This window comes from Leptinotarsa decemlineata, unplaced genomic scaffold (assembly GCF_025532065.1).
Source record: "Leptinotarsa decemlineata unplaced genomic scaffold, Ldec_3_MD MMD2_tig00026354_RagTag_RagTag, whole genome shotgun sequence".
Classification (NCBI taxonomy): Eukaryota; Metazoa; Arthropoda; class Insecta; order Coleoptera; family Chrysomelidae; genus Leptinotarsa; species Leptinotarsa decemlineata.
In genome coordinates this window covers 14,745,181-14,767,523 of record NW_027412702.1, presented here as the reverse complement: position 1 = coordinate 14,767,523, position 22,343 = coordinate 14,745,181, and the positions used below count along the sequence as shown (strand labels likewise).

Below are 22,343 nucleotides of genomic sequence, written 5' to 3'. Positions count from 1 at the left end.
TCAATTTTGAGGAGAAACCGTGATAGAGAAGAAGAAAACACTGATGAATAAACGAATGGATATGCTATCGCCTTGATCTGAAGTGCCTAAGGAAAAACCTACTCAGTTCATGACATGCGATACTATTGAAAAGATGGTATATTGTTGTTGAATTTCTCGGAACCTTGCTTTTTAAATGAAATCATTATTGGAATAACATATTGAATGTGATATATTTCTGACACATCAGATACATTCCTGAATTTACCTAAAAAACAAGAACATTATAATTTTTTACAAAAAACGCATCCAAATCTCTCCTTAATTTCAAATGTCTGGCTTCTTATATGTCTGATAGTAATTTATTGAAAACTTTCATTATATTGCATATTGTCGAGGTCCTTTTGTGACTTAATATTGAAATAGTTATTTTTAGTGATTGACACGCTTGTCTTCGAAAGCGACGTGTTCAAGGCAAATTATTGTTCGTTTCATTTAGCCCTGCATATATTTGATATAAGCCCTTGGTTCGTACGGAACCAGAACAGGAAATGAATCAGTAAAAAACAAAGAATATGGTAAATGGCCATCCGAGATAGAAAAAAAAGAACAAACATTTTTTCTGCAGAAGTAAAATCAAGAAATAATAATTTAAATAATTGTCTGTTTGGAAAAGATTCACTTCAAACTCCAGTATGATGAAAATTGACAGAAGTCGTGTTGACCGTCATTGAAGAAGTTGAAGGATTTTCAAAAGTATTGAAAATGTTAGCACAATAGTATGTGAATCGTATGACGATGTCTATTTGCCTGAACTTTGTGATAATCGTAGTTCTCGAATACTCCAAAACTTATACTTTTATATCAAACTTGTGATGCACTGTTTGGAACCTTTGGTGTAGTAATGAATATTACTGGAGTTTTTTCCCAACACCAAACCGTTATTTCAACACCTCGACACCATGATGACCAAGTGATCATCTTCAAGAGGAAGATCTTCAAGTTTGGCATTTCTCTTGATCACTTGGTGATCGAAACACGTGCTGGGGTGTTAAAATAATGGTTTAGTGTTGGGAAAAATAGCCCCAGTAATGTTTCTTATACAAACATTTAAAAAATAAATTATTTCACTTCCTTCCACATCAAGGTAAGTTCAACAATTTAATTCGAAACTCATTTTTCAATTGTAATTTCAAACTGCTAATGAGATTGCTACAGTGATCATAGTCATCATACACATTAAATAATTTGAAGAGTCCGAAAATCAATAAACTTGTTCGATTGAATGATGGATAAGTTTTATTGTGCAATATATTGGTGTATGCGCAGGTTTTAAGAAAGCAAATACCAGAATAATAATATGTGCGATTGATCACTTGTTCATTTCATGGTAATTCATGATCAATTGAATGAGATCAATGAAATACTAGTGTCTAGTTTCCAGTAGTTAATTTTATTCATACGACCGGTTTCGGTCGTATAAGTAAAGTATAAATAATAATAATAATAATAATAATAATAATAATAATAATGAAGTATAAAACTAAAATGCGAAGTTTGGAAACTCGGTTATATTGGAAGGTTTCAGGTAAGATAGAAGGACAGGTAGTTAAACGAACCAGGGTGCCAACTATGAAATTCAACACTGAAGATTATAGGGGTTGTTAAAGTTATGAATTCAAAAGTGGAAAACCTACATAAATCGAGTTGCTCGTTTAGGGGTATGTATTTCAGATTTTTAATTGATTTGTTAATTCCCATACCTTCCAACAAATTCAGTTTTTCCTTTTGTTACATATGTGTAGGATTTTGAGGTTATCTTTACTTATCTTGTAGATTTTTTGTCCAAACAGATGTGTTCACGGAGCCTTACGACAAAATTCTTACCGGTTTGGCATGTATCTACTGCAGAGCATTCACCACACGCTCTTCTACACACGGTGTAACTGAATAAGTGTAAAACATTCAAGGAGGTGATTCCTCATCGAAAAAAAGATAGGATCTTTCATATCAAGAAACTTCATTGGAGCATCCCTTGTTAAGATACAGCCCCCTAAAGGGGGTACATAAAATTTGTATAACAATTTTTTTCACAAGCACTGGAAAAGTTACAATATTGAAATTAACCTGACGTTTTGTACTACCAAAAAGACAGTTAGCCAGTAATTTATTTGGTTTACCCCATGGTTGAAAGGGGTGGAAAACGCAACCCCTAAAATTTTTTTCCGAAGTAACTTTTTGTCTTAATTTGTTTACCATTCAAAAATTTATTTCCTATAGCCTGTTTCATTCTAAACAGAAAATGTCTCTTGGGTTTTTTGGCCAGAATAAACCAGTTCGCAACAAAAAATTATTTTACGAACAACTACAGAGATACATCGTCATAAATGCGAACTGGATTAAAGGGTAATAACAAAACACACATGTTGAAATCATAGTAAATGTCTACCTTCAGTCACTACGCATGCATCTAGACGTCGGCGCATTGAGCCACGTATTTGCTCAAATATTCCTGGAGTCTCTCTGATTACCCTGCATGCATCTACGATGCGGTTTCTTAAGTCCTCTACATCGCGAACAGGAGTAAGATAAACCAAATGCTGTAAATGGCCCCAAATAGAGAAATGGAGAGGATTGAGATACGGTGATCTAGCGGGACAGTTCTGTGGTCCTCTTCGACCTATCCACTGATTCTCATCTGTTTCAGTTAAATGCTGACGTGCTACTTGACTGAAATGAGCAGGAGTCCCATCATGCATGAAAAGTATATTCCTTCTGACGCCCAAAGGAACTTCCTCCAGCAGTACTGGATGCACTTCTCTTGAAAATTGAACGTATGCCTCACCATTTAATCGAGGAGGTAGAAAATGAGGCCCAATTAAATCATTACCAATAACTCCCAGCCACTCGTTAAGAGAAAACTGTTCTTGATGGTAAGTTTCGACAATAGTGTGGGGGTTTTCATCAGCACATATGTGGTAATTATGAAAATTAATAATCTTGTTCCGAAAAAAACTACATTCGTCTGTGAATTCAATCGTCTTCAGAAATTCACAATTTCTTCTAATCATTTCCAGCATCCAATTGCAAAATTCAAGACGGCTCGGAAAGTCTCGCGGTAACATTGCCTGTACTCGTTGCAGATGGTAAGGGTATAAGAGTTGTTCCTTTAAAATTCGAAATACCGTCATATGATCAACATTTAGCTGGAAAGCAATCTTTCTAGTACTGGTAGTAGGTTGTTCTTTAATCAAATTAAGTACTGCTTCCTCAAGCTGTGGTGTTCGTATTTCTCGATGGCGACCACAATCCTGCGTTTTTTTGTCGAATGAACCATATTCTCGTAATCGTTGATGGAGTCGAGCAAATATTCTATGTGAAGGATGCTGCCGTTGAGGCTACATTTCAGCATATCTTCTAGAAGCGTCTAACCCATTCCCCTGCGACAGACCGTAAACGTAATGCATATCAGCCATTTCCTCATTTGTGTATGCCATTTTAATAACAAGTGAATTATTAAAGTAATAAATTAAGAACAGAACGACACACAATTAGTATTGATTCAATTTCGAAAATTCACAAACTGACAGCGTTATACCAATTTAATTGTCACTATCGCTAATAGCGACCTACTAGATAGACTAGTTTTGTATTTTCGCATTTATGATGATGTGTCTCTGTAGTTGTTCCTAAAATAATGTTTTGCTGCGAACTGGTTTATTTTGGGCAAAAAACTCAGGAGACATTTTTTGTTTACAATTAAACGGGCTATCGGAAATAAATGGTGAACAAATAATAAGACAAAAAGTTACATTGGAAATATATTTTAGGGGTTGCGTTTTCCACCCCTCAAAACCATGGGGTAAACCAAATAAATTTCTTGGTAGTACAAAACCTCAGGTTAATTTCAATATTGAAACTTTTTCAATGCTTGTGAAAAACATTGTTATACACATTTCATGTACCTACCCCCTTTAAGGGGCTGTATCTCAACAAGGGATGCAATGAAGTTTCTTTATATGAAAGATCCTATCTTTTTTTCGATGAGGAATCACCTCCTTGAATGTTTTACATTTATTTAGTTACACCATCTATATACCTGAATTTTTCATTTTCGTTTGGGTTTTGAATCAAAGTTCTGCCTAAATTATTAATACTTATGAAAGCTGTTGTTATTTGGTATTTAGAGAAGTGATTTTGAATATTTTCTGGATCTGCAGAGAACACAATATATGTAATAAAGTAGCATCAACTACTCAGGTAAACTTGATAATGGGGTTGAACTCAAAACCGGTCGTATAAATAATATAAACTAGCGAAAATTAGACAAAAGTTTTTTATTAATTTTATTTGAATGATTAGAATAATAACTTTCATGACATCTAATGAATATGAATTCCACGGTAGAGTAGAAGCGTTACAGTTAAAAATTCTATTTTTTTTGGGATTTCGACTCTAAACTCAAAATTACAACTCAAAACTTGAAATATAGACGTTATTTTATATAACACAACTTAATCTGACTGCCTAACCTGACCAGATCGTATTCATATTTTTCGCATCGTTTCGGTGTCATCACCCGAAGACGATTGTGGTTACTAACAATCGAAACATCGTGAAGTAACTTGCTTTGAAATCTTTTGATTTTTATTTCAATAAAATTATTCAATATTCAGTTTTTCGTTGGATTTTTTATTTTATTGTGATATGATTTCAGGTTTTTTCGCTTGATATAATTGTATTTTCAGCTATTCTTTTTGATTTTCATTTTATTTGTTCTTTCAGAAATTTCAAATCATTTTATATCGTATTAGACAATGGAACTACCTTCAGATTCAATGATCATCATTTTTCAATGTATTCAAGCTTGAGTGAGATTTTCTTCAAACAGTTCACACACACAACACGTTTTTCACTATACAATAACTTCTTCAGGCGTATTAATATTGTTGTCATGAACATACCTGAAGAAGCTCTTATATAGTGAAACACGTGTTGAGGTTTGGTATACTGTTCGGTGAAGAAATCACAATGGAGTGTTACTTGAATACGTTATCAATTTTCATCACGTATGTACCAGCCAATTGCATAAAAATTTTCCCACAATTCCACTCACCGTTTCGTCCTCTAAAAATCATTTCGTCATCGTGACTTGCGTCAGGCCCTTGGAAAGACATGTGGAAACTGGCTGCCAAACTCGTGTAATATCCCAAAGCCAATAAGGCCATTAACGGAGTGGGGTATCTCATCGTCTGAATTTTCTCCTGCGAAATGAAATTAACCAATTAAGTCTTGATTGAATCTAGTCGGGTTTTGTTGTTCGGCTAATGGGTTTAAAACAATTTGTAGTAATTAGAATGGACTTTTATCAGAAGAGGGAAAATAGTCCGTCATCGCGATATCATCACAAGTTTAAAAAAGCGTCTGGCTTTTTTCCAATATTTCTAGCGTTGCGGTTGCGTTGTAGACGTTCATGATACTGAAATATTTGGATCGATGTACTTGTATAAAAAATATTGAGTTGTTTCAAAGATTCTGTCCGTTTTGATGTCTTTTTGTAGCTTCATATGAAGCACACTGATCGATGAAGAATGTTGTGCAAATTGTGCACATTTCAACTGTTTGCCTCTTTTCAGCTCACCACTATAATAATAGTAGTAGTAGTAGTAGTACTAGTAGTATTTATTTTTCTTGTTTGAAAGTATACAATTATTTTTCACAATATCTTCATACAATAACAAGAAATACGTCAGAGAAATACGTCGTGAATAAAGAGAGCGTTTTCACACTAAACTATTACACTATATATGTTTGAAAGTACAAAATTATTTTTTTCATCATTTTATAAAAAAAAACAAGAAACACGTCAAAAAACGCCTTAAAAAAAAGGGGCAGAGAATGTTTTCAGTTTAGACTATTACCCTATATATATACACACATACTTGTCTTGAATACGTTGTGGGAACTAGATACTTTTTTGAACATTGTGGGGTCCCTGAAGTTACACACATAGTTATTTAGACCTCTTTACGCTGATTCCATAGGTATTTTCGAAATTCTTTTACACACCGTGGGTTACGAATAAATCGCCCTGAAACGTAAAGGGGACATTCATGTTGATCCCCTCTAAGGTTTCTAAATGAAATGTGTTTTCTTGACCCCATGACTATACCTTTGGTTGTTGATTTACACGTGGTGTGTTTTTAAAACATTTCCGTTTCTTGAAATGTACTGGGGACATTCATACTGATCCCCTTTAAGGTCTCTAAATGAAGTGTGTTTTCTTGACTCCATAAATATATCTTTTGTCGTTGGTATACACTCGGTGTGTTTTGAAACATTTCCTCTTCTTGAAATGTACAGGGGACATTCATACTGATCCCCTTTGAGGTCTCTGAATGAAACGTCTTATCCTGACCCCATGTATATATCTTTTATTGATGGTTTACACACGGTGTGTTTTTTATTTTTGTCGCCTTAAAACGTACAGGAGATATCCATATTGGACTTTTCCATGAGTTTATATAGAATATATTTTTGGGAAACAAAGTTTTTGGCTTTCTACTACTCCATCTCGATACAAAAAAAGGTGGAAGATTCCCTCATCCTTTTTGTATCGAGTTGGAGAAGTAGAAAGCCAAAAACTTTCTTTCCCAAAAATTAATCACTCCTAAAAATATAACCCCTTCAATTCAAATTAAATATATGTTTATTTTTTTGTTGTTATACACACAGTGTGGTTTTAAATATTTTTTATCACGCTATGCGTCGGTTCACGAACCCCGGAAAAATCATATGATTCGGTTATTCTTCCATTTGAATTTTGTCATATATTCGAATGCGCAATATCGTTCAATGATCCGTGAAGTACAAATATTGATTATATATTTTAGTAATTCTATCATTGTGGGGTCATTTTTAAATTACGCGCGTCTCCATGTAATATCCAAAATGGTTGAAGTTCTCATCAGTTCAGGAAATCAGATCAGTGATGGAAGGTGTTTTAGTTGAAGGAGCCTTTTTGGCAATCAGAAGTCCTAAAGGTAAGTTGCTAAAGTGAAACCTTTGAACGGTACCTATATGTCTATGGCGTATTTTGAAACAATAACCATTTATTTCCTAGTTGTTGGGGAAACAATTTCGAAAATATTAATGTCACGAGTTTTCAATACAGAAATATTCCTCCTTCAACAGATTATTGTGGGCCGTCCAACCATTTGAATAAAAACTGTTAACTAAAGAAGTGTAGTGGTTTTCATCTACAACCGATTGTTTGAACTTTCGAAATTGTTTCAACAATCAGCTCTATGAGCTCTATGACAGTTGAATATAATCAACAAAGAATGTAGTTTCGGGAAATCCCCGATGATAACGGGCAGTGCCGTCTTAGCCTGACTTCGGTCTCTGGCGCAACTGCTGTGCAATGTTCCATACGAATATCGCTTGTGGACAATTTTTTTCAGAAGGGACTAACACAAAAACTATATTATAGAATTATTACGAAACATTTTTGTTTCATTTGATAAAATAGATTTCTAGTTGCTCTGGACCAGAGAATTCTTATCAATTGTGTGAACAATTTAGGTCTGAATCAACAGTGAATTTAAAAAAAAATATTTATTTCACATTTTAGGGACAATTAACTTTTGAAGATGAGGCAAAATGAAACAAAAGACAATGGGGAAAAAGAAAATACTGGACTCTAAAGAGTTTTCTTTTTCCTAAGGTACAATAGTCACAGAACTTTTATATGCCTATAAACGAACTATTTTCCATTAATCAAGTTTTCGGAATGAATTTATTTCCATTTTCAAGAATATCAAGATGACAAAAAACACAAGAGAAATAAAAATAAATACATTGCTTACAATTACAAACAACTAGAAAAACGGATCTGAAAAATGTGATTAAGATATATGCAGAATCTTTTTCTATGATTGAGAACAGTGGCTAATAATTTTATTCAACTACTATTTTCGATTTCGAGAAGGTACCTAACGAGGTCAAAACAGATGAATATACGAATGTTTCAGTCAACTATGATAATGCATGTTCATCAGAAAAATATTTCGTCGTGGAAGAAAGTGATAGTGAATTGAATATTGATACAGATGTTCATAGTTTTCCAATTGATTCAAAACTTTCAAATCAGGAGAAAAATGATGACCAAAATGGTTCTTTAGAAATAAACCTATAAAAAAAATAATAGTATCAGCAGAAGATATCGCTGACCTCGAAACTGGAAAACAGAAAAAAGAGTTAAGAGTTCATTCAAAGAAAATAATTAATATATTACAAGATATTTCTCTCTCAAACCTTAATACTGATCACTACGATGAAGGCAAAAATAGTTCAGATCCAATTTTGTCTGATTCATCTACAGAACCTTATTGTGATAGTGGAAGTGAGTATTTACCTTCTGATAGAGAAGACGTTCCTGAAAAATTCATGAGAACGAAGTGCAGAAAACAAGTACAGAGAAAGTCAACGTTGAAAGAAAATATTGAAGCAATGAAACCATCTTTTGAAAACAGTGTTTACTCAAATAGTGAAATAGTAGAAAAATTGCAGAATACTACTTCAAGTTGTTCAAAATTCACTGTACCTGATAAAAATTTGAATGTGAACATATCTCTAGATGTTGCTGAAATGAAGGACAATAAACGAATATATGACAAAACACACTGTTGCTACATATGTTATCAGAAGTGTCTCAAAATGGCTAGGCATTTGGAATTGAAACATCAGAATGAGCTTGCCGTTGCACAGATTCTTGCTGAAGAAAAAAAATCTTCAGAGAGAAGAAAAAGTTTCTTAGAACTCATAAGGGTTGGCGATTTCTATCACAATATGGAGGTTCTGTCATCTAAAACTGGACAACTGATTCTGTGTAGACGTCCATCGGCCATTTGTGGCCGTTTGCTCTCATATAATGATTTTGGACCTTGTCCGTATTGTTTAGGGTTCATGAACAAAACTTTTTTGACACGACATGTCAAAGCATGTACATCACACAGATCTGAAAATCCTAATACAAAGAAATCATTTCGTGTAGCAAGTAACGCACTTGTCAATTCCATGCTCTTCAATGGTGATTCAAAATTTAGGAGCTTCATTTTAGACACATTATGCCATGACGAAATATCTGAAATCTGCAAAACTGACAATGTTATACTCGGTGTTGGAATGTTACTTTTTGAAAAACATGCTAACAGCCAGAAAGAGCTTATCAAACAGTCGATGCGACAGTTAGCGAGGCTTCTCCAAGTCATTAGAGAAAGTGATTCAGAATTTGCAAATAAAAAATTGAAATATTTCATCGACCCCACATATTTTGATATAGTAGTCAATTCTGTGAAAACTTTATGCAAAGCAAACTTCAGTTCATCAGAGAAAATGGAATATGACATTCCATCATTGGCTTTAAAAATTGGTCATAATTTGAGAAAAAGTGTAGGATTTTTGAGGGACCAAGCTTTAAGAGCAGGTGAATTTCAGGAAGATAAAAAATTATCCTCATTCTTACAACTTTTGGATTTGGAATGGGAAGTGCGAATTTCATCTAATGCTCTTTCTACCTTAACTAAGAGGAAGATCAATAGTTCATCACTCCTACCTCTAACACAGGACCTATTGAAGTTGAATGAGCATATTATGAAAGAAATAGAAATATTCAAAGTGCTACTACAAAATAATCCCTGTGAGACAACGGCTTGGCTTCGTTTAGCACAACTTACTTTAACCAGAATAATTTTATTTAATAAACGAAGAGCTGGAGAAATGTCACGTATGACAATCAAACAATATTCATCTTGTCCAGATTGGTCGAAAGAGTCAACTGTAGAATTGCAAGACAGTTTGACTTCATTCGAAAAAGAGCTCGCAAATAGCATGAAACTCATACAAATACCTGGGAAACGTGGCAGAACGGTACCTGTTCTACTTAGGGAAGAAATGGTTTCTAGTATTAATCTTCTTATTTCAACGAGAATGTCGGCAGGTATAAATTCAAGTAATCCATATATATTTGCAAGACCCCATAAGGACTCAATGAGTTATATTAGAGGACCAGATGCTTTGAGATTAATTGTTGAAAATGCTGGCCTCAGTTCTCCCAAATCTATTACTAGTACAAAACTGAGGAAATATACTGCAACCGTATGTCAAGTTTTCAATTTACAAGAGAGGGAAGTAGACTGGCTGGCAAGACATATGGGACATGATGTTCGTGTTCACCGAGATTTTTACAGGCTACATGAATCAGCAGTAGAGTTAACTAAAATCAGCCGCATCTTAATGGCCATCGACTCGGGGGAAGTTTCTAAATTCAAAGGACAATCTCTCGTTGGAATCAATTTGCTGTACTGTCCATCTCTCATTCTCACATTTTCTTTTATCTTTCGTCAGTAGCTCAATAATTAAGCACTTCTTTGAATATTTTCAGATTTACCCGATATTACAGACAGTGCAGATGAGTCTGATGAAGAAGACAAGCCAGGTATGAATTCAAACTCTCAGTCATTGTCTAGAACAGTAACATTATGAAATTTCCAGATGAAGAGAAAGATATTCTTTCCATTGGAACATCACGACAATCAAATAAAACAAAAAAGAATAGTTCTACGAATGGTAATAATAATGATCCACTTATCTTGCTACAAATCTCAAATTTTATCAATTTCCACCAGATGATAAACCAATTAAGAAAAAGCGCAAGGGACATCGGCCTTGGACACAAAATGAAAAAATAGCAGTTACCAACTTCTTCCGTGTTGCAATAAAAAAGAAGATTGTTCCAGGAAAGGTTTTGTGTGAAGAGTGCATACGAAATTCTGGGGAAGTGCTAAACCAAAGAAGATGGACAGATATAAAATATTACATGAAAAACTATATTACGAAACTTAACAAAATAGCGAGGGCACCAACACCTCATTAGTACTGGCGTTAATATTTTTTCAAGAACAATTTCAATTTTAATTTTATTGTAATCTATATGATTTCTTCATTTTCATCGTATAAATAATATTATTCTATCTTCAAGCACGTTTCAGTCAAATGTTCCCACAACTCCAAAAAACTTCACACCCATATTGTTCAATATATGAAAATAAGAGCACAAATGATTTTAATTTTAGAGGGCGCCACTAAACGATGAATTATAGTGACCTCACAATAGTTACATTATTGTTATCTCTACACACCAGACCTTTATTTACCGCTGTGGGGACAGAAAATTTTTGACGGAAATATCACGATGTCATTGACTGTGATGGTAACTACTGAGAGAAATGATAGCGTGATAATGAATAAATGATTCCTACCAAAAAATGATTCAATAAGTTGAGAAATGAAAGAAGTATACCACATTTTCGTTAAGGGGACGAAGGTATGTCCCCTGTACTTAGTATAAGTTGTGCAAGTCCCCACAGCTCCGAAAAAATTCACACACATATCCCCAAAAAGATATGAAAACAAACACACACATACACACACACACACACACACACACACATATTCATATATATATATATATATATATATATATATATATATATATATATATATATACACATATATACATTCGTGAGAAAATGCTCAGAAGTCATCAAGTGAGTAGCAATTTTTCTCAAATAAATTTTTTTTCAATCTATACTTGAAGCTTTTCAACGTAGGTGAGTTCTTAACTGAGTCAGCAGCTTATTGAAGAATTTCGGGCCGAGATAAAGGAAACTTTTTTGGAATAAGGTCATTCTGTGAGTGTTGGGCATCAGAAAATCTCTTTTACTGGTAATATATCTATGTTGCTGGGTTGGAAATATACGTTTGTTCATGTTAACATAACTACACAACTCTTAGATATACAAACCGGCAACTGTAAGTATTCCATGGTTTTTGAAAACGTTTCTACATGAGTCTCTCCACCCTATTCCAGCTAAAATTCTGACGGCTCTTTTTTGGGGTACAAGCTCTTCAGCAGAAGAGCTTGTACCCCAATTCAAGATTCCGTATCTTAAATGGCAGTTTATAGTCGCATAGTACAAGCTTAATAAGACTTTTTCACTACAGAAATTAGCCATAAACCTGAGAGCATAACAGTTCTTTATTAGTTTATTACAGAGAGTATCTATGTGAGGAGTCTAAGTAAGTTTATAATTAAGAGTTAGACCTCGCATTTTGGTGGTTGCACAAGATTCAATTTGTCGATCTTCGTTTTTATATATAAAAAATTTCTTCAACATTGCTCATTGTGAATTTCATCAGCGTGGTTTTAGATATGTTGAGTTCAAGGTGATTATTTTTTGCCCATGTTTTCATACACAATTTGGGTACGATCTACTAAATTTGATGCATCTTGTGCTTTGATGATAAAGTTTGTGTCGTCCGCATATGTTATCACTTGAACTGTCGTCATTTCATGAAGATAACTCATCAAATCATTTGCATATATCAGGAATAGTATAGGCCCAAGAATTGAACCCTGAGGTACCCCATGTTTGATATTTGCCAAATTGCTAACTTTATCACCAATCTTGACGCTCTGAACTCTGTTTTCTGAATAAGACCTCATCAAATTCAAGGCAACACCCCTAGTAGTAGATCGTGGTTCGCATAATCAAATGCTTTTGAAAAGTCTATGAACAAACCGCAAATACTCAATTTGCCATTGAGTGTGCTGTCTCTGTGCTTTCAGTAAATCCGTGTTGATTTGGGGAAAGAAGTTTATTATTTGCGAAAAAAGACAATAACTGATTTTTGATATTCAACTTGGAGATACTTGAGAGTAGACTAATTGGCCTGTAATTTTCGTACAGGTTTTTGTCTCCTCTTTTATGCACAGGAGAGACAATTGCCATTTTCAAGATTTCAGGAAATACTCCATGTTCAGTGGAAAGGTTTATAATATGTTTTATAGGACAACACAATTCAAAAACAGATTTTTCAAGAAGATTGTTTGATATTTCATCATGGCTACTTGAGTTGGAATTTTTCAAGCTTCTAATCAACTCATGTTGCTGTTTCCCTTGAATTTCTGTGTGATTAATGGATACACCACTGAACAACGATTCATTCGTCATTACTGATTTATTCGCTAGGGAATTCAATGTTTGTATACCAATACTTTTTGTTACAGGTTCCTTATCACTTAGTTTTTTTTGTAGATCTTGTAGTTTCAATGATTATATTTTGAGTTTCAACCAGGTTGTTCAGTTCCTGTTCCATTTCAATGGCTTCCTGGGTGAATTTTTCCTTTTCATTCCTCAGTTTTTCAATGTGTTTAGTTCTCAATTCTGCTTCCTCTGACAAATCCTGAATGGTTGTTTCTAGTATGCTGATTTCTTCACTGTGTTCCCTATTTTTTGCTTGTCACAACAAATAACTAAGTTATTACCCAACAATTTGAGACTTTTTCTTGCCTTGATCATATAGGTTTTATGGAAGACTCCAAAACAATTTATACATATGGAATTTGAAGAAGATTTTTTGCAGCACATAAAAATATTACTATTATCGACCGGCATGTTGTCTATCGTACCGTAATGCTTTAGATCGGAAGTCGTTCCCAGAACGCTGTGACTTTCAAGATTAAATGCTTGCAATTGTTATACCCACCGTACTTTCGATTCAATTGTCGTTTGGCGAATGTATGTCTACTAATTCAAACTGAACCAAAGCGCTGCCGACACATGCCGAACAATTAACCAGGCATTTCATAATGATAGTGTTGATGAACGCACTGTTCGTGATTGGTTTGCGAAATTTCTTTCCGAGAAATTCAGCCTCAAACATGAGCCCCGAAGTGGTCGACGAACAGTTATTCAGAACGAAAATTTGAGGACCCTGGTGAAGACTGACTCATCCAGAACTGTGCGTGGGACGGCGAACGAACTGGGCGTCAGCTCCAATGCGGTTTTTGATGGTTTAAAATGTTCTGAAAAGGTCAAAAAGCTCGAAAAGTGGGTGCTCCACGACCTGATCGATCGACAGAAATTGTCACATTTCGATGACTGTTCTTTCCTGCTTTTGTGGAACAAAAATCTTTTTTTAGATCTGATCGTCACGTTATATGAAAAGTGAATTCTCTCCGACAGCAGTAGATGTTCAGGTCCGTGTTTAGACACCGATGAGCCACCTAGGCACTTCACAAAGTTGAAAACCCACCAAAAAAAGACCAACAATGCTGTATGGTGGTCAGCGACTGGTGTGATTCACTATAACTTTCTGCAACCGGGCCAAACTTCCGCAGCAGAGTGCTATTGTGAGGAAATCGACAAAATGTACCTACCGAAAATTACGTTAGCAGCAGCCGGCACTGGTCAACAGAAGAGGTTCGATCCTGCTCCACGACAACGTCTGTCTGCACGTTTTGCAAATCACCGTCAGAAAATTGAATGGATTGAGCGTTGAAGTTCTGCCTCACGCAGCATACTCTCCAGACTCCTCGCCAATCGACTACCAACTTTTTGAGGACTTCCATAACTTTTTCACTGGTAGAATCGTCGCCAATCGGAAGCAGGCCGAAACGGTCTTCGTCGACTTCAACGAATTCCAAGCATCTTATTTTTATGCTGACGGAATTATTCGACTTGTGTTACTTTGGAAAAAGAGCACTGATTCGAAAGGCGTTCATTTCAATTAAATTGAATACGTATTCCCCTATATATGACAGTCTGAAGTGAACTCAGAAAAACGGACAAAACTTTCGAAACAACTTAATAACTACCGTTTCTTATGGAACTATTCAGCTGTCAAATATTTTATTAAATCACTTAGCATGTTCGTACTGGTTTGAACACGTCTGTTCATATAAGTATGAACACGCCACATGAAAGTGTTGTATAGTGAAACACGTGATGCGATTTTGTGAACCGTTTAGTGAAATTCTCGCAATAGATATGGACCCAAATTTCATGAAGTATCGGCCAGTTCCATTATATATACAGGTTGTTAATTAAGTATGTACCATAAACTTAACAGACAATTCTTTAGGTAATTTCAAGACGAAATGTTCATATAAACATGGGTCCGCAAATCTTTCGTTCTCAAGATACAGGGTGTTGAAATAAAAATAAAAATAAAGTTATTCGTAAATATCTTAAATATCCTTTACCTAATTTTGTTGTAATTTGGCAATGGTATTTATAACATTAAGGAGCTAACTTATCTCGAACGTGATTCAATTCATTAAGTCCAGTGGCGTCTCGAGCGGGATTTGAACGAATATGTTTGACTTACAAATGTATGCCACTGAGTTTTGTGCAATTTTTATTATTTCTTTGGATTGAGCAATTAGAAATACAACTTTTTTGTCTCCTGAATTTTTTTCGTATATTGCTTAGTTTTTAAGAAAAAAAAGTCGACCTAATTGCATATCCCCGGACCTCACAAGGAATAATATGAGGAATTAAATGTTTCTTTTGGAAATTATAATTTTTACAATTTTCCATTACTAACTATGCAACAATAACAACAAATATCAAATAACATTAACATCTAGACTGACGAACTGCACTAAATTAAGTGTTGGAAATGGCCTCCTTCGGCTTCAATACAACCGTCTAGCCGCCGCATCATTGAATTTCGCACTCTTCTGAAAATACCTGACGTATTTTTTATTATGTCACATGAATTGATGATTTTATTCCGTAAAACCTCTTCACTTTGAATAGCAGCTCTCCCAATCCAGCGATTATGGTAATTTTCATCCAGAAATTGCCGTGCCACTACACTAAATTGAGGTGGAGCACCATCGTACATGTACCACATATGGAATCTTTCCATGATTGGAATTTCTTATGAAACTCCTGGTAAAACAATGTTAAAAACCTTGGTATTCTTCTCCTTTAAGTCTAGAAAGAAAGTGAGGCCCAAGGAGATGGTCACCAACAATTCCAACCCAAATATTAAAAAAAACCTGTTCTTGAAAATTATTTTCAATCAAGGCGTGTGGATTGTTTTCGGCCCAAATGTGATTGTTGTGGAAGTTAATAATTGAATTGCGAGAAAAACAAGCTTCATCTGTAAACAATATTCGACTTAAGAAACCTGGATTTCTTCTTATTTTACCGCGTAACCAATTAGAAAAAGCTAGTGTTACAGGCAAATCTCTGGGCAAGAGAGCTTGCACACGTTGCATGTGATAGAGATATCTCTGCTGGGCTCTTGAAATCTGCTACACTGTGATATGGGTAATATTCAGTTCTTCAGCTATTTTCCGAGTACTGGTATGAGGATTTACTTCAATCTCATTTAAAACAGCTTCTTCAATTTGAACTCTTCGTATCGTTGCAGGCCTCCCAATGACAACCTTTGATCTTTTAAAGCTACCTGTTTCAGATAGTCGTGCATGGAGACGTAAGAAAGTTCTTCAATCAGGCACTACACGCTGAGGAAATCTTTCATGGTAAATGCGTCTTGCAGCATTCGAGTTTCCGTGAGCCATTCCATAACAGAAATGCATATCTGCCATTTCACTGTTAGTAAATTGAACCATGTTTTACAAAAATGGTTCGAAAAATAACCACTAAACACACTTTTTATAACAATTATAAATTAAAAGCTTATAAAGTTGACAACAACTGTCAACTTGTTTACTAAATGATGCAATCGTTTTCCAAGGCAACCCTTGATTATTATTTATGGTATTTTCAGAAGAGTGCGAAATTTAATGATGCGGCGGCTAGACGGTTGTATTGAAGCTGAAGGAGGCCATTTCCAACAATTAATTCAGTTCAATTCGTTAGTCTAGATGTTAATGTTATTTAATATTTGTTGTCATTGTTACATAATTAGTAATGAAAAATTGTAAAAATAATAATTTCCAAAAGAAACATTCAATTCCCCATATTATTCCTTGTGAGGTCCAGGGATATGCAATTAGGTCGACTTTTTTTCCTTAAAAACTAAGCAAGATACGAAAAACATTCAAGTGATTATTAATCACTTGAAAAAGCTAATGTTTAGCGAAACATGTTGTGATATATTTTTTCAATAAAGTTTGTGGAGATCAAATCGTTTAGGTGTAGTTTGTGAAATTACTATGGATCTTCATCAAGTAACGGCCGAATCAATCACAAAAACAAGTTTTTCTTGTTATTGTACCTACTGATAGAATAATCGACTGTTATGTCATATTCAACAAGCGAAATAAATGAATTATTATCATTATTATTATTATTATTTCGAGATACATAACCATTCTGAATACACAATAAACTGGATATCAAGATATCAGTTGCCACTTCAGCATCTTCTCTCAGGAGAGATGGCCATCTTTGATTGAAATAGATTGCTATTTTCTCCACTTTCTTGTTTTCTTAAATTTCGTTATCAGAATGTTGTTACCTAAAATGTTAACTTTTTCAGAACGTGTTTGTGGAACACGAAGTCCTATTCTCAAAACAAGCACTTAAGAGTGTAGCACGTAGCAGTAGTTCTAGGGTTGGGGACATGCTTTTGTGCTTTTGTGTGGTTAAAATAAATGAAAATACAAATGTCAAAACAAATCACCGTAAAATAAAACTATAAGAGTGCCAAATTACTCTACTTCTATTATTGATTGGTGAACTCAAAAAATGCAATTTGTTTGTCAATGTTTCGAGTCAATGTTTTCATTCCCATTTTTCGTTAGGAACTATATATTTCAAAACAGACTGTCAGTTCAATGATTGAGTGCAACGTATAAAAACATATTTTTAATTAAGTAAATTTTCAAGACATGCATGAGATTGAAAATCATCGAAACACGGAAGTTAATGGCCTTCTACTTCTTTATAATTATACAAAAAATGTGGGAATTCGAAAGTATTTTCCTTTTGTACCTAATATTAATCTAATGTTAATATGGAAACAACTGTTTCAGAAAGGCGTTTGTTTCTTCCAGTTTGTGACTGAAAGTTACTTCTTTGCATGTTCTACACATCTTTGTATAGAGTTAATTTTTGAAATTGATTCCTTCCTTCCTTTGGAAGATTCCCACATTTTTTGTATCAAGATGGAGAAGTGAAAGGCCAAAAACTTTCTTTCGCAAAAATGTATCTCTCCCAATCCCCTTTAATTTAAACAAGATTCCTATGGCTGGGATTCAATCAAATGAGCGAATGGATATTATTTACGTACTTTCATCGATGACATGGGTGGATTCAACCCATTCCCTGACAAAAAGTCGTAATTAAGAACGGTCGGTTCAACCGATTTTCACTTGCTATCGTCCAACCCGTGTTAGGAATCACACGTTTGTAGGTAAGACCTCGTTAGTCCTCAGCTCGCAGAAGTTTCGACTTCTGAGGGTTGTTGTTTGTAGGAGTGCGATAGCTGGTTAACGGAAAAACAGGTTTTAAACGTAAACAGATATTTGCTACTGAAGAACCGATAAGGCAAGTGTCTTACGGCGAAAACATCGGATATCTAGCAGTGAGGATCACAGTGTTCCATGTAATTGAGATTTTATTTCTTTCATCAATTATATTGTGTAGGAATCATGTGAATAGTATCTGATTCGATCCCGTTACGAACATTTAGAATGCAAACGGAATAGTGAAAAATGTGTTTTGTATAATTAATCGTTCATATGAAAGTATTTGTTTCGAAAGTATTTTTATTTCGTATAGTTCAATGTTTATATGAAAATAACTGTTTCGAAGGGCTTTTTCTTCCAGTTTGTGTCTGAAAGTTACTTCTTCGTAAATAGTTAATTTTCGAAATTGATTCCTTCCCTTCCTTCCTTTGGAAGATTTCCACATTTTATGTATCAAGATGGGGAAGTAGAAGGCCAAAAACGTTCTTTCCCAAAAATTGATCTCTCCTAAAAATATACCGTTTTAATTCAAACGACTGTAAAGTTATGAATTTGCTCATCGGTGGTTGGTTTCGAAAGTAGGCAGCTATGCATCATTTTATTACTCATTCAACAAGAAACGATCATATGATCTTGAAAATATTCGTGTGGATCATAATGAATAGTTCACATGATGAAGACGAGCATTTCATCATTTCATCTGCTTCCAGTTGTATTCCAAAGCGGATAGATAGTCTTCCAAACGATACTATACATTCTTTATTCAAAGCGAATTAATATCCCCTGCACAATGCTCACAAATAATCGAAAGAAACATCATAATCCCTGCTCCGCAACACCAGAATGGCAAAACTCTCTTGACGTGTGTTTCACTAAAGAAATAGAGTCTACTTCTACTACTTCAACAAATCTATCGAGTGCCCCTGTATAAACAATTTACCATCTAAACAGGTGTCGCTTATTTTGAAATTAATGAAAACGAGGGACTCATATAATCGAAATTTCAAGGAAATCTGATTAAAACTAATTTATTTTTCTCTTTCTGTATTCAAATTAGATATCAAATACACAAAGGGAAAGTGAGATGAAAAAAAAAGTACTGGTGTGAAATTACCTCTTCTAGAACTTAAATTAGATTGTTTTAGTAATTAACTCACGGGACAATCGTTTGGACCATAATCTTTCGAAAACAATGAGTTGTATACGAGCAGAAACTCCTGAATGTCTTTATAATAATGATGGTAATGTTTTCATTCGTCTAAAAAGGGATTGAAAATAATTTACATATCAGTTTGTCATATCTAGGAAGATATTACCAAATTTTGAAGTGGTCTTGCTACTTGATGCGCGTTAGAAGACGGTGGGAGCTTTTATTTGCAAAAATAATCTTGAAGTGTATACATCAGTTAGTTTCTACCCTTTTTCGTCTCAAGCGTCAGGAAATGCGCAGTTTGTGTGAATTGCTCTTAAATTTAACAAGATGTATGTATGAATAGCAATATAGACGATTGAAATCAAATCAGTCATATGACTTTGTCATAGATTAATATATATTCACGCCTCTAAACACAGCGGATTCCTTTTGAAAATAACTATACTTTGATCGATACCACGACAGACATTGAATTATATCTGATGGATATTTTCGCAAGTTTCCTAGCAGAGGCAATTCTTACACATATAGGTGCATAAAAAAGAACAAAGTTTAAAATATTTTGTGAAAGTGAAATCGAATAGAGTGTGTTTGGGTTAGTAATAATCAATTATACGAAGGCATTTGATAGTATAAATCAGCATATTATGTTGGCCATTTTGAAATTCATGATTTATCCTGAAGAGCCAAACGGTTATTCGAAATCATGGAAAATCTATTTGTATGCTGATGATACCCAGATCAAATATGCATTTCATATTTATGATACAAAGTAAGCTGAAAATTCACTTGGGCACTTGAATCTAAAAACATTTTCTCTGTAGTTACAAGAATGAAGTGGCTATCGAAACTAATATTAATATAGATATTGAATAATACCGTTTGTAACCATAGTTCGTAATTTAGAACTCTATGGATCTCCGATTCAAGGAGCATACAAGGGAATGTATTTCAAGCAAATATGAATGTTATTTCTCGGTAGACGTTAACGAAAATACTATTTTGTGATTCAGCCACCTTAAATATTGTGATAGCTTTAATGAATCATTATCAGATATGTCAAATATAAATCGTATACAAAGAGTCCAAAGATAATGTTTGGGTATTATTTATGGTTTATGTGAATTCGAAAGGGTTTCAATCTTGGTTTTTGATTATTGATTATTGATTAATTTAATTGATTTGATTGAAAAAAGTTATTAGACTTCACCAATACTTTTTGACCAGATAAATAAATGTATGAAAAAAAATGGGTGGTGAAAAACTCAGACGAGATTGGTATTGTTAATAGTACCTGGACTGTATTTCTTGCATCAAGACATACAGCAATGACACTGAAAACCTCAGCCGTGAAAGTCTAAACCATTTTGTTATTTCTACGGTACTTGCCTAACCCCAAAAATTCCTTTTTGAGACAGGGTATTTTATCAGGATGGGCTGGAAAGTCACGTATTTCCCGAACATCTTGGAAGAGGCTGCTTAGGTCCAAATTCGCCAAACAGACAAAATTAGAAAGGATTGTAGATAATAGTTGCCATATATTCAAAAAGATAGGAATGCAGAGAAATGTCAAATAATATAGTCATGAAGAAATAAAATAGGTGGTCTTGAGAAAGTTAACAATAGAAGCATAGGCCTTTTATTGAGGGTTAAGTTGCAAATTCACCCATCGTAAACAAATACTATGAAAGTTTCTAATTTCAAATAAAGATAAATGAACACAATAAACATCTTGAGATTACAACTGGACCCAAGGGTCAAAAATGTTGAATCAAAAAAATTATAGAATCCTAAAAATTATGTAAAAAAACATGATACGTTTGAACAAATCTGATTTCATAACATAAACAAACGCCTATGTGGTAACAATCCCCTACCCAAAATTTTCAATTCACAATGGATTATATGACGAACTTAATTGTATATCATCACGACTATTTTCTGGAAAATATAAAGACATCTGGTAAATGTCAGTCAATGATTATTAACTACTGAAATCATGCTAATTCATTCATAATGACAAGAATCTATAAATATATACAGAAAACATGTTTCCCAGGGTAGTAAATTGGTTTCAACAAAATAGTTCAGTAACCCAGATAAAATGCCTGGAGTCGTCGTTCTACGGAAAATGTTAAGTTAGACAACATAAACACCCCGTGTTATTCCAGGAATCTTCTCTTGAATATATACACCTGAAGTGAATTAACCGTGATATCTCGGCAACTGCAAACACATTGATTGAAACAGCTTAAGTTAATTATCTTCAGAGATTTCCTTCACTGTTGTGATACCACTCAAGTATAGCGGTATTGGAAATCCGTCTCTCGTCTTTTCCGACTATTGGCAGATATATCGTTTACACTCACATCAGTTACAATTATGTCTAACTTGATAAAAGGAAACTGGGTCATTTGTCTCAATGGAAATACTACTATTGACCATTTTTTTAATATCAGTGATATATAGGAAATCATATAGGTAGCTGAAGATCATTATAAGATCAACATCCACTCAGACAGAAATGTGTTCACTACTATCAATTTCAATATAAAAATGAGTAGGTACATATCTACCCATCACACGTTTATCAGAATTAATTTTGCGTTGATTCTTATGAGATAAATTATGAGATTCCAGTAGTTTGAATGAAACAATTGTTAGTTGTGGTGTACCTCACGGATCCATGTTAGGCTCAACTCTGTTTTGGTGTTGACATCATGGGAAATCTAATGAATACGCAGATCAAATATGCATTTCATATTTATGATACAAAGTAAGCTGAAAACTCAATTGGCAATTCAATATAAAAAACATTTTCCCTATAGTTACAAAAATGAAGTGGTTAGCGAAAGTAATATCTGTTTGAAAATCTGTTAAACATGTGTTTGAAATATGTTTTTCCGTTAATATGAA

The 22,343-nt window shown here is 34.2% G+C and overlaps 1 protein-coding gene and 1 long non-coding RNA gene across 6 annotated transcripts in view; one reads left to right on the top strand and one right to left on the bottom strand.

The window, feature by feature from the left end:
- Positions 1-22,343, bottom strand: part of LOC111515237 (uncharacterized) — a 55,084-nt gene that overhangs the window by 11,174 nt on the left and 21,567 nt on the right. For all 5 annotated transcript variants that reach the window (XR_012467764.1, XR_012467765.1, XR_012467766.1 and 2 more), the window contains exon 2: positions 5,096-5,243. Coding sequence is in view for 2 of the 5 variants with exons in the window: in XM_074184019.1 (XP_074040120.1) it covers positions 5,096-5,228 (133 nt within the window). In the remaining 3 variants the exon portion in view is untranslated. The remainder of the gene's footprint in view (positions 1-5,095; positions 5,244-22,343) is intronic.
- On the top strand, positions 7,971-11,014 carry LOC111508612 (uncharacterized). The gene is made up of 3 exons (XR_012467767.1): positions 7,971-10,477; positions 10,534-10,608; positions 10,668-11,014. It is a non-coding gene; the product is annotated as an uncharacterized lncRNA (long non-coding RNA).